The sequence below is a fragment of the Necator americanus genome, chromosome V, assembly GCF_031761385.1.
Source record: "Necator americanus strain Aroian chromosome V, whole genome shotgun sequence".
In the NCBI taxonomy this organism is placed as follows: Eukaryota; Metazoa; Nematoda; class Chromadorea; order Rhabditida; family Ancylostomatidae; genus Necator; species Necator americanus.
This window is the reverse complement of record NC_087375.1, coordinates 12,088,315-12,100,875: the sequence shown is the minus strand read 5'-3', so window position 1 is coordinate 12,100,875 and position 12,561 is coordinate 12,088,315. Positions and strand designations below refer to the sequence as shown.

Genomic DNA, 12,561 nt, shown 5'->3' with positions numbered 1-12,561 from the left:
ATGCATATTTGAGAGTCAACCTAAATAGGGAAAGCTGACGAACCTTAACTTGCAACGACACCTGACATCTTCTACCATGAAGACCTCTATCAATGAACGGAATCCATTGAGTAGCTAAAGTCTACCTAAAAACTTCGGCGGAAATTTTCAGCTGCTTCGGTTTTACAGGGTCACCCATAAATGCGGTCACTTTTTTCTTTGCCTCGTCGCATCGCAATCACTGCAACTACGTATTACGTCAAGTGTCAAGGTTCCAGCGAAGTTTTGCATTATCCCTCCGATAGACTTACAGTGGAATTCGGTGTGAAGGAAGCATCCTGCACTTACTCCGCTCTTTGACTGGTAGTAGGACGGAGGGGAAACACTGATTCTACGCCAGCGAGTGATTCGAAACCGTTTACACCTTTTTGCACCATAGATGGAATAGTCTTCACCGGATTGCGACTGTCTATCCGAGTAGTGATAAAAAAGATGTTCTGATACTCAATCGATACTGTTCATCCTTTGGAGAGTAAAAATCCCTTGACTCTTTGCATTATGACTGCAACTTGTCGGTTATTTCTTTATTATGGACAACGTTGTAGCAGTCGTCAGAGCTTGCAAAGTCAGTACACTTGTAACGTATGCTCTCAAATCATCCACGACAAGTCGCCATCCCATAAGAGATCACATACGAAACCATGAACCGAAAGAGCCTAAATCGTTGTGCTTGCCTCAGTAGCCTCAGTGATATTAGCGGAGCAGCAGGGCATGGAATCGCCCACTAATTCTAGTTAGGATGCGACCTGCATATGGCCCAACAGATGGAAACTCTCAGAGGTCTTGATATAAAGCCAGCTGGTTGGTCACGGCTATGCTCCTACTTTTCATACTCGTCTACTCTTCATATTCATACTTCATGTTCTTCTTTGGTGTTTGTTATGCAGGTTTGTCACTTCATATAATACTTCATACTTCCGTTGCATCTGCGTAATAATTAAATAATAATAAGACCTTTATACACAACTAAAATGTCGGATATTCCGTTGTTAAATACAATCCAGAAGGCCAACCTTTATTTTATAAGGATGGGTATGCAAGGAGCATGGCTACATTTCCCATCTACCTGCATAACACGTAGACCAGGAATTAGTATTCTGCGGCGGTTGACGCAGTGTAAAAATAGTTCATGAGTCAGCACACATCGGTGAAAAGATATTCCCCGCAGTGCTAAAACAATCTGGCAATGATCGCTTTTCCATCGCGATAAGTTTTGCACTTGAATCTTCTTCTCTTGTCTAATCCCTCAGTGAAAATCTCACCAGGCTTGATCTAAAACAGCAAAAATTACACAATCGAAATCTGGAAATGCTCAGCTAAAACTTGTTCCGTGATTTTGATCTCTCAGAATTTCGTAAAGCGTGACGACAGTGTACTAGAACTCACCGCTCGGCCTCGTATCACACACGCAACGACATCGTAATCCCAACCGGTTGGTAGAATTTTGCATATTTTTATATATCTTCCGTCGCTCTAATAAATGGAATATATTACAAATTTAACGTTGTATATGAAACAACAAAATGTTTGATAATATCTCTACCGACCCATTCTTCTCCGTCCTTCAAAGTCTTCCCCTTAAACACACAACTGCAAACGATGCACACATTAATACAAATGGTAACGAATAGGATGCGCATTTCAAAAATTCCCTTCTGCAAAAATTATTCAAACAGGCTGGTATTAGTATAAATATAAGTGGTGTATTTTCAACATATTTCTGGAGAGTGCAAAGAATGAACGAGATTTTTTTTTTAGCAAGACTGGAGGTTCTTTTGCAATGCACAACGTTCCTGACATAACAATTTGTTTCCAAGTTTTGCTGGAAAAAACCTGTGTGCCTTACCATAAGTGTTTGACACACGTGATAGAGGTATACGTGTACACTGGAGTTTTCCTGCATAACTACACTTCCTCTTCATTTCCTAATGTTAAATCTACATCAGTATATGATTTCTCGAAATTAGGGAAACGACGGCTGTTACGGAAGTCACAGAATTAGTGTTCCAATTGGTGCAACTCTCAAAACTTGTTTCACCATTACCTTCAAATTCAGCTCACGGCAAATATTCTTATTGTTATTCTTCACAACAAAAAATAGTTTGGATGTCGTAGAAGTTATTTAAGTAGTCTTTTTATTCATTTATATCTCTTGTAGACCATTTTAAAATCAAGTATATGTAAGGAGAACGCACGAGAATACAATTCAGTGTTATGAATACAAGATCACAAAAATGAACTGAGAAATAGTAGCTCATTGAAGATAAAATGTTACCAGAAAAGGAGAAATGGCTAGAAATACTGAGAATGCAAACGACGGACACATAATATCCAAGCGTCTAGAGCATTACGGGACCAAAAATCCGAAAATATAAATAATACCTAAAGGAAAGAAAATAAAAGAAGTGAAAACTCAGATGAAACGGTCTACAAGGTAAAGATAATCATAGCATACTATTCTAAGGTCTCGTTGAGTGAGACTGCGCCAGTGATCCTTTACGCTACGACCTCGACAATGGAGATCAAAATGGTACTGATTTCGAAGAAAAGCGCACAATACTAGCGAAGAGATAGGCTAAGAAAAAACACATTTTTTATTTCGTCACAGAATCCAAACTGGCTGGAACCTATTCATATTTTTACATCGTTGTGTGAGGTTCTGTATACCTATACATGCAGGAACATTTGAAACGCAAAATAAAAATTACTCGTTCGATCACTAGTGACAGTTATTAGTAGTTGTAGAGCTAAAATTTTCCCTTCCCCGATAGAACACTACTAAGGTTTATCTCCTTGGAGCAAAAATGCAGCCCCAATGCAGACAAAACAAACCGATTGCATTCATGAATGTGGGACTTTACTGGTTAGCTGTGCAGATTCCTAAAGTCTTGAGCTTACTCAAGACTTTCCAGGAATTTGGAGAGAACGCTAGGTCGAGGTGTAAGCAGCTGACAGTATTCCATCGCACCCTAGCGCCACTCCATAGTCATTACCATCAACCTAGAGGCATCACTCCACAAATCTGAGGTGGTACGGATTTCAGGTGGAGTATTCGTATACGGAATGGGAGACTATAAAGAGGGGCATGATTCCGTCCATTTCTACCTAATTGCAGTAAAAAAACGGCCCGGAAGATACGGCTTCGGGCGTTCTGGCGCACTATTTTCTACAAGGAGTTCGCCTAGAGCGTGCCAGCCTTGTGCGGCGCCGCATCTTCCGGGCCGTTTTTTACGGCAATTAGGAAGAAATGGACGAAATCACCCCCCTCTCCATAGTCTCCCACCCCGTACACGACTACTGCATCTGAAATCTGCACCACCTCAGATTCGTGGGGAAAAACTTGGGGAAATCGAAACGTTAGCCGAAATAGAGATCGATAAGAAGTTTGGTGGTCCGCTGAGAAAGTAGTAATTTTAATACATAGTACAAGACGCTCGGTATTATGTGTCTATTAGCGGTTCAAAAATCGGGTCACAGGGTCACACAATCACAAAACTTCATAAAAACTGTACAGTTAACATTCATTATGGAAAAAGGAGACCAAATTTTACAAGTTATTAAGTGAAGCAATTCGGATCGATCAAAAAAGGCGTAGAAACAGAAGTTCATATTGCACAAAAGAGGTATTCTGTAAGCTGGTCGAGTGAAGAAAGAGAACAAAAAAAACACTTTATCTTATTCAACAAATAACGAACAACCAATGCTAATGCACGACGCAGATTCATCCGATGTTTCGGAATTCTAATAACGGTACAGCTTTCGTCTGCTCTTCAGAATAACAAAAAGCAGACAACCATTTGCATGGCGGCAAGTCGAAAAAGAATTTCCTCATTCGATCATTGAAGAAGAGGAAATAGTAGGGCAATGATAGCGAGTTCAAGTCGTTGCATATGGGAACCAAGAACATCGTCATTCTTATTTCATGCGTACACCAAGAAAACAAATAAATGCACAGCTGTAATAGTATTCTTTAATTGAAAAAAGTTGAAAAAACATGGCGAAAAATTCAATGAAACCACGTCCGCTCGGAAAAAAAGAAAATTCCTGGTAGCTAAAAAAACAAAAATGAAAGCAGTTTATCTGTTAATGTTGGCGCCGCAGTAACGTTTCGGGGAATCCAAGGGGGTGAGACGAAGTACTAAGAAGATAAAAGAAAATGAATTTTCTGCGTTGCTGATTACACTTGCACGATTCCCCTATTCATAACCATTGTTCTCTTAGAGTGTAGAGATGAGAAAGATCCCACCCAAGGTCAAGCGTAGTGATGGGACAGGACCATCACGAATACGATCCCCCGGCAGCGTAACGTTGCTGAGTTAAAGGCATCACCCCACGAATCTGAGGTGGTACGAACGTCAGGTGGAGTATTCGTATACGGGATAGTACATCATGAAGAGGGAGGTGATTCCGTACATTTCTTCCTAATTGCCGCCCACCCGAAAAAACGGCCCAGAAGCGGCGCGTGCACAATGCTGGCGCGCTCCAATCGAAGTCGTTGTGGAAAGTAGTGCGCCGGAACGCTCGAAGCCACATCTTCCGGACCGTTTCCTACGGCAATTAGGAAGAAATGAAAGGAATCACCCTTCTCTCAATAATCTACGATCCCGTATACGAATACTCCACCGGAAATCTGTACCACTCTACATTCGTGGGGTGATGCCTTTAAGACAGCTCCTCGTTAATCCCAATTCAATATTCAATAACTTTCGACGTTGTGCTTTGAGAGCAAAACGTCGAAAGTTAGCTGAGGAATGAATGGGAAATATGAAGTTTGGTAACTGACAAAGGCGAAGAAACACCAACTAGTAGAAGAAGCGAATTTGCTCAAATGTTATTGAAAAATAGGACTTGAAATATCTTCACGGTCTAAAATCTAAGAAATATTTTTAAAGACTGATTGAAGCACATAATGCGACAACAAAGAGAAGGGTAAAGTGAATAGGTCGAGCTATGCATGGAGGAACGAGAGAGAAAAACGAAAATAACAGCATTTTGTTCTGGCAGTGTTATAATGAGACGGCGCACGTTCGATACTTCTGGGCCACATTTTTGCAGAAAAGGGTGAAACGTGGAACTAACCCTAAAAGATTAAGATTTCAATACGTCATAGTTTGAACGTGGACATCTTTAACGTTTATTGGCCGAAAAGCTCGGATTCTGTGCATATTGTAAAGGTCTAGAAGATCGCAAATAGCATATTGATCGGAGCACATTGGAAATATTTTCGGTGATGTTTTAGAGGAGGAAGTTAGCCCTACAAAATAGTTACATACCCTACTGTTTTTTTGGGACTTTTTATTTCTTTTTTTGGAATTATGAGGGACATGGAACCGAGATGGGAAAAATGCCAATTTTTCTGTCTAAAATTTAGAAAAACCGCAGAAGGCCGGTAATAGCAAGATATAGTAGCTGATAGAGAATACTCGACTCTAACATACTGGGAGGCAATTTTCTCAATATTGAGTTACTTCGAGTTACTAGACTTTAATGTTCTCTGTTTTCATTTCTAGGGAGAGTTTCAAGTTTCTACTTCTGCAAAAACTCGGGTCAGCGGGGCGTCGAACCTACGTGGTCCCATCATCACGTGGTCAACACGTCATTCACTGCCTAAACAAAATGTTGCTGCTTCTATGCTACTGTCCTGCGCCTGAAAGTTGATATAAGATTTCGTAATGAATGTTACTGTTTAATATTACTCAATATAGTGGGGTAAAATGTAGTTGGGAGGGAACACTCTGACGCACCCAAATCGAACTCCTTTCCTACTGCATTTAGTGTCATTCGTGGCGGGTACTTCGGCTGTGCCAGTACTGTAATACCTGTACTGATAGCTCGAAAAAGGTCATGGAGCACAACAGGGGCAAAGAAGTCCATAGAACACGTTAACCGTTTTCGTCGTCAAACCATTTCCTTCGTAGAAAGGGTGCCTCTAACTTCCTGACTCATCGTGACTTCACTCAGATTACTGATTGCCACTTGGCCGGAGCTTGCATCGAAATCGAAGGAGGAATTCGGCGAAGGGCTCACAGATCGTGGATTGCTGTGGAAGAAGCGACTTTGCCCCAATTCTGGAAGTCCCGGTAAAGTCAGCAGGCGAATGTGTGCAGCCTTCATAAAGACTAACCCAAAGGCCACCAGCTTGCGAATACAAGTTGAAAATGCGTGAATAAGAGTTGTTGTATGCATGCTTAGCGATCGTGGATTTATCGAATTCATTTTCGGTTCTTTTTTCCTGTTTGGGAGTGATATATGATATGACTTAGTTATTCATTTCTCGTAAACTTGTTCGGAGTAAAACGTAGTTGGGGGTGGCTACTCAGTGGCGCCCTTATTTCTGAAAGTAAATAACTAAACCAGTCGGGGTCCCAAGACCTACGCATTATTCTTAGAGGATCTATGACTAAGCTAAAGTTACTAGGAGAAAAAATAAGACAGGTCGTCCAGAAGTAAGGGTGCCACTGAGTGGCCTGACAACTAGATTCCCCCCTCCTTGTTTGGAAGATTTGGTAAAGTTAAAACAGTTAGTAGTTCCGGCTGTCTTCCTTTTTACTTGGTAGCTTCAACCTACATGTCGTGGAGCCTCCAAGACTCCAAGATTAGGCCTTAGGGTCTCGACTGACACAGCTATTCAATTGTGCTTCATGGCCTTTTTTGCACTATGAGTACGGGTATTACAGTAGTGGCACAGTCAAAGTACCAGCCACGAATGAGACTAAATACAGTAGGAAAGCAGTTCGATTTGGGTGCGTCAGAGTGCTCCCCCCCCTTGCTACATCCAATATAGTGTAATATTTTGTATTGTGGAATGATTTAATATTATTCAATCTAATAAATCTAATATAACTTTCTGCAAAGTAATTATTTGAACGTAATTAAGTAACGTAATTATTTGAAACTATATAATGCTTTGTCCTGATTATCATGCTATGCTCCATTTATATACTTCCCCAGTGGCCACTCCGGTATGACACCCTTCTGTTACGAGCCCCAACGGGAAAAACCCCTTCACGCGCTCTACCTTGATCCGGCGCGTCACTTAGAGCCCAACTTCCCCCCCCCCCCCTACTCTACTGTGTCAAGCCTCAGATAGTCTTCACCTGACTGTATCATACCTACTGCCTGACCTCGGTAACACGACAAGTTATACAAAACTAGTTTTTGGAAAGAGTGGAAAACGAGTCAAATAGTGTAAGAAAAGCGTCCGCTCACACCCAGATCTCTTTCAACTGACGTGTTACGCTGTTCGGGAAGTCCGCTACAAAAGTTCAAAAAATTCAGAGTTCTTCGAAAATGAAGCTCTGACTTAGTGCAAGAGCCTTGCCGGATGTTCTCGAAGAGCTTTTTGGATATATAAGGGTGCCTGTGTGCGCTTTTGAAAATTTGCAAAATATAATGACGATATAACTACTCGAGCGGTCATCTACTACAAGCGCCGGCAAGAACCCAACTAGCGCAAAGCGGCCGCGAACGTAAACAACACGTTAGGCAAACGTGCTGTTTCCTGTTGGAATGTTAACTGTTGCTTCAATAGCTCCATGGCGGGAGATATTAGGTAGCTCAGGAAGTGCTACACCAAAAATTAAAAAAAAATCTTGGATTTCCAGAAATGAATCGAATGCTCTAGCAAGTCAAAGAACGTTGCAGAACGTTCTCGACGCTTTTCATGTGTGAGTGTAGAACGCCGGGCGTGTGCGCTTCCGTTAAAGGCAGCATACCACGAATCTGGGGTGGTACGGATTTCAGGTGGAGTATCCGTAAATGGGGTCGTAGAATATGGATACGGGGTAGTTCCGCTCATCTCTCTCTGCATCACTGCAAACAGCCGCCTTCACGGCATCTACTGCAACGCTCCACCCCTCGCGCCCCCTCCGTACTGCGATTCGTCGAAAATCAGTTCGGACTGCCCCGATAGGCAGTAAGGGACGTCACGCGTGCAAAGGCGGCGCGCTACAATAGAAGGCATCGTACAAAACATCACTCAGGGGCCGGCTGTTTGCAGGGAGAGATGAGCGGAACCACCTCAATCTCCATAATCTGCGTCCCCTTTATGGGTACTCCACCTGAAACCCGTACCACCTCAGATTCGTGGTATGCTGCCTTTAACTTGCAAAATATAAGCAGTGAACAACAAATCCTGCAAATAGTTTCGGATACACGCAAAAAAAGAGCTCGACTGGCCCCGTATTTGTTGCCGGTTGCCTGCCGTATTTGCTGCACCTTGCGCCGACAGATTATTATTTGTTCCGAGCGCTGATCATCGTAGCCTCCCGGACTCTCGGCAAAGGACATCAGTGATTTGCTCAATAGATGGCGAAAGTTACAGATGTCCAAAGTGAATATATTGTTGAACTTTTTTTAGAATAAGGTAACAGATTTTGATGTAAGTGGTGTGAGGCATTTCGAACAGCGTAATAAATATGTTCATCTCGAAACTTTAGTTCGGTTTCTGCTCATATTGCTTTTATTGGTGAATTCCCCTATTAATTGCAGTCGCCGAAATGGCCGGAGACACCAACAGACAGTCACTCCTTGGTAATGCATTACTTACTAATATGCTCCACATAATAAAGCAGAAATAGTAAAAGTAGCAAAACGTATCTTCTTACCATTACTATCGCATTCAGCATCTGGAACAGAAAACATATGCAAGATATTATAAAAAGTCGGGTTTCTTTCCTTCGATTTTGTGATATAGACCTCCGCAGTAACACAGCGATGCCAGTGCTGTTCATGAAGAGACCCATCGACGCCACCACACATTCAAATATGACAAGATAGAGAAGACGTTGATGTTCGTGCTAGAAAAGCGGGTCCTTCATTGAAAATACGAAAAAAAAGACCGAACTGTTCCATGTAAAGTGAGCCGGAGGCGACAAACTCACAGCTACAGCCACCACAATGTATAGTTGGGTCAGAATGACGTGAAGCACGGACACTTGCGTAGACGGCTGCGCTCGGTTGGGATCGTGTAAAGATTCTCGCCACCGCCGCCCATATCTGCAGTTTGTCACCTTGATTCCAACCGCTGTCTCTACCGCGCCGCTTCGAGCGCAGCCGCTTACGCAACTGTTCGTGCTTCATGGCGTTTTGACCCAACTTTATATTTTTCCGAAGTATGCCTGCAGCCGCCGCTATGTAATATACAATACAACCATCGCACACCCTATCCTGATAAAATCGGGAGTAATAATTTGCGCTTTGAGGTGCCGCACACTGATGCTGTCGGCGTACGACGTACTGTATTCGTAACGCGGGGGTGGGGGGAGGGGAGAGTACGTCTTCAGTGAATGCGAGCTCAGACCAGTACGACAAGCTGGATAAAACTGTTTTCACTTTGTTTTTGGTGGTCGTCCAATCTTTTTCGTGTAGAACTGCGTGATTAGGATTTAACAAGTTCAAGTTCCATCGGAGCTCTTTTCGATTAGTTTCGTAGTTGCGTTTTGCTCCTAGGACTCTAGTAAGATTTTAGTTTGTGGAGATTCAATTTCCTCCTCATTATCTTGTGTGTAATCGTGCACGCCTACCATTCTTACAAGTTGTGATTCTCAATTGAATTTTTTTACTACCTTGATACATAGTTTTCTGCTCCGTGGGCTTCTCCTCAATAACCTCAGTTTGTAGGAATTGGAATTATGCCTAGTTGTTTTTAGGTATTTTCAATCGTTACCAACTTCAATTAAAGGCATCTCTCCAGTAATCTGAGGTGGTACGGATTTCAGGTGGAGTATTCTTATAAGGGATAGTAGATTATGGAGGGGAGGGTGATTCCGTCCATTTCTTCCTAGTTGCCGCAAAAAATGGTCCGGAAGAAACGGCTTCAGGCGTTCTGGCGCAGTATTTTCTGCAGGGTGTTCGACTGGAGTGCGCCAGCCTTGTGCGGCGCCGCATCTTCCGGGCCGTTTTTTACGGCAATTACGAAGAAATGGACGAAATCACCCTCCTCTCCATAATCTATTATCCCTTATAAGAATACTCCACCTGAAATCTGCACCACCTCAGATTTGTGGGGTGATGCCTTTAATGATCTGCTCCCTAAATATATGCAAGTTTTCAAAAAGGAAGGCAAGTAGAACTCCCTTCAAAACTCGCAATCCCGGAACGACGGACTGGAAATACGAACTTGATCCAAGAAAAAGAAAACCAATCCTGGTAGAATTAGTGTGAATTAAAACTGAAGTTTCGAGTCGCAATGCATAACAATCACATATTTACATGAAAGTGTACGAACTCGCGAGTTTTTATGTTGTATAACAACAAAAAGAAACACTTACGGCTGTTTCCGAAATAAGGTAATATCCCTGTAACGGTTCACTGTACAGGTAAAAAGCCTTGGCATACAACAGATCGTAGCAAATGGGCATAGGCAGAATAAAAATTGCAATAATTGATAGTAAGACTTCATAAGGCTAAAAATAGTTTTTAAAAATTCAAGTGGTTGAATTAACATTTCCCTTGGTAAGAAAAAAAGAACTCACGAGCCCTTTAGCAAAAGGAAACGTAATGGCACGAAATCGATTGAATATAAGAAGTAGAGTTGTCATATTTTGACAGTACGGAAGATAGTAGCATAAAAATATTATGAGCGTAGACAATGATGATGAAAAATTCTCGAATAGCGGAGCGAGTGGTGATTCTCTTGTTGTGTGCAAAGGCAGACGCAGCGACATATACAAAGCCAAGTAAGATAGAATATTCTGGAACAGCTGCTACCAGGCGAAGATGTTAATTTACTCATCTTATTTTCCCTTTTCGGGCGTAGAATGATTATTAAAATACGTTAACTTTTTAAAATTTTAAAATAGCTGCAGTAGCTACAGTAACGTTAACCATGCAAAAATTGTTGGCAAAATACTGGGCTTAACATAAGCTTAGAGCACTTCACGTAGATATAGTAGGGTCAAAACGATCTGAAGCGACCGTCCTCGGAGGATGGAGCTAAGATCGAAGGATCGAGGATCGAAGGATGTGGCTATCGCTAGCTCTGCAGTCTGAGTGGTGCTATAGCCGGGTCAAAACGACCTGCAGCTCTATACAGCTGCGTAAGCGTCTGCGCAAGAAACGACGCTGTGAACCCTAGCAGTTTGGGTGAAAGGGGAACCCTCGCTGCAGTCCGAGGGAAACTAACGATGGTCCCACCTCGTTTCCTACCGCCGGCTCCATCGCGCCGCAGTGAAAACAATCCCTTATGCGTTTGATTGTGTACTACTTTCTTAAGCTGAACCAAGATTGTTATTGATCTTTATTCTGGCTAACGTTTCGGCGTCGTCGCCTTCTTCAGAGCCTGGAAAAATCAAAGACACGTGTAATCTACTCCCTCAAACGCCTCGTCATCCAACAAGATATGATTTAGCAAACAGATTATTTAAAAGCAACGTCAGAAAAGCAGACCAGCGCTCACCTTGATAGCCACGAAATCGTGATGTTAGCGGACCACCAGTTGTGAGAGTTGCGCCGCTAGTATTAACTAGTAACGATGCCCCCGCCTCTGACCCCGTAGGTCAAAACCCGCAAAGGTCCTGATATGGCGCCAGCTCGTTGGTCACAGCGATGCATTCTTCTTTACGATTCATGATAGGACTTTTGGCCGTGATATAAAACGCTTCCAATGTTTTTCGTGCTAAAACGTCTGATTCGCGTGCCAAGATAGTGACAGCTATCTTGAAAGGGGTGTTGTCATGACACTGTCTGCGATGCGCACCTAAGGGGGATGATGTTCTTGATTTTACGAGCCCGTCTAGGTGCTCCTTGACGCGGATACATAGTGATCTTCCTGTTTCGCCAATGTACTCAGCCCCACATAACTGACAGGTGATTAGGTAGATAACCCCCGATACCACGCAATCACCCTGCCTCCCGTTTGGACAAACGATGCAATTCGGTGTCTCACAAAGTCTGTCATATGCGCGATTGCGGACTAGCTGTTGCTTCAGGTTTACAGGTGGTATGTCCACTACTCTGACTGAGTCTTGCAGACCCGCCTGTCGTAAGCTTGCTCGCACTGCATTGCTCATGTCATCCGAAATAAAAGGAAGGCAGAAAGGGATCTTTGTTGCTTGTTCTACCCTGTGGCACCGCCGCTCAATTGCATGGCTCCGATTTGAATGAGAGACCTTTGCTGGGTACCCATTGGACTGAGCAATGCGGTTAGCCATGTTTATGGAGGCAATGCGCCCTTGAGCTTCAGATGAAACCGTTGCCGCTGTCTTAAACATATTTTCAATGACTGACTTTTTGGTTCTCCAGGGGTGCGCCGATTGGTAGTGAATCAGAATGTTTTTACAACTTGGTTTTCGATACCATTTTGTTTTCCAATTTCCCCTACACAAATGAACCTGGACATTGAGAAACGGCAGCCAGTTGTCTTTAGGCTTTTCCCTCGTGAACTTTATGTACTGGGATTGTTTATTTAAGAGATCGAAGCAAGAGTCCATTTCAGCTTGTGTTGGACATACAATGCAACAATCATCTATGTATCGGCAGTACAATAAAGGTTTGCGTTCCAGTAGGGGTTTTTCCACTTTA

At 42.8% G+C, this 12,561-nt stretch overlaps 3 protein-coding genes across 3 annotated transcripts; all 3 read right to left on the bottom strand.

The window, feature by feature from the left end:
* Positions 1–1,209: 1,209 nt before the first annotated feature.
* On the bottom strand, positions 1,210–1,679 carry RB195_013613 (uncharacterized protein; the record flags this gene model as incomplete). Its single annotated transcript, XM_064203521.1, has 3 exons — positions 1,210–1,311; positions 1,426–1,512; positions 1,587–1,679. The coding sequence occupies 3 exons, from the start codon at positions 1,677–1,679 to the stop codon at positions 1,210–1,212; spliced, it is 282 nt and encodes a 93-aa protein (XP_064059402.1).
* Positions 1,680–3,760: 2,081 nt separating this feature from the next.
* RB195_013612 (uncharacterized protein) lies at positions 3,761–10,580 on the bottom strand (the record flags this gene model as incomplete). The annotated part of the gene is made up of 4 exons (XM_064203520.1): positions 3,761–3,994; positions 8,646–8,837; positions 10,311–10,445; positions 10,515–10,580. The coding sequence occupies 4 exons, from the start codon at positions 10,578–10,580 to the stop codon at positions 3,761–3,763; spliced, it is 627 nt and encodes a 208-aa protein (XP_064059401.1).
* A 957-nt stretch (positions 10,581–11,537) lies between these two features.
* RB195_013611 (uncharacterized protein) lies at positions 11,538–12,251 on the bottom strand (the record flags this gene model as incomplete). Its single annotated transcript, XM_064203519.1, has 1 exon — positions 11,538–12,251. The coding sequence occupies one exon, from the start codon at positions 12,249–12,251 to the stop codon at positions 11,538–11,540; it is 714 nt and encodes a 237-aa protein (XP_064059400.1).
* Positions 12,252–12,561: the final 310 nt, after the last annotated feature.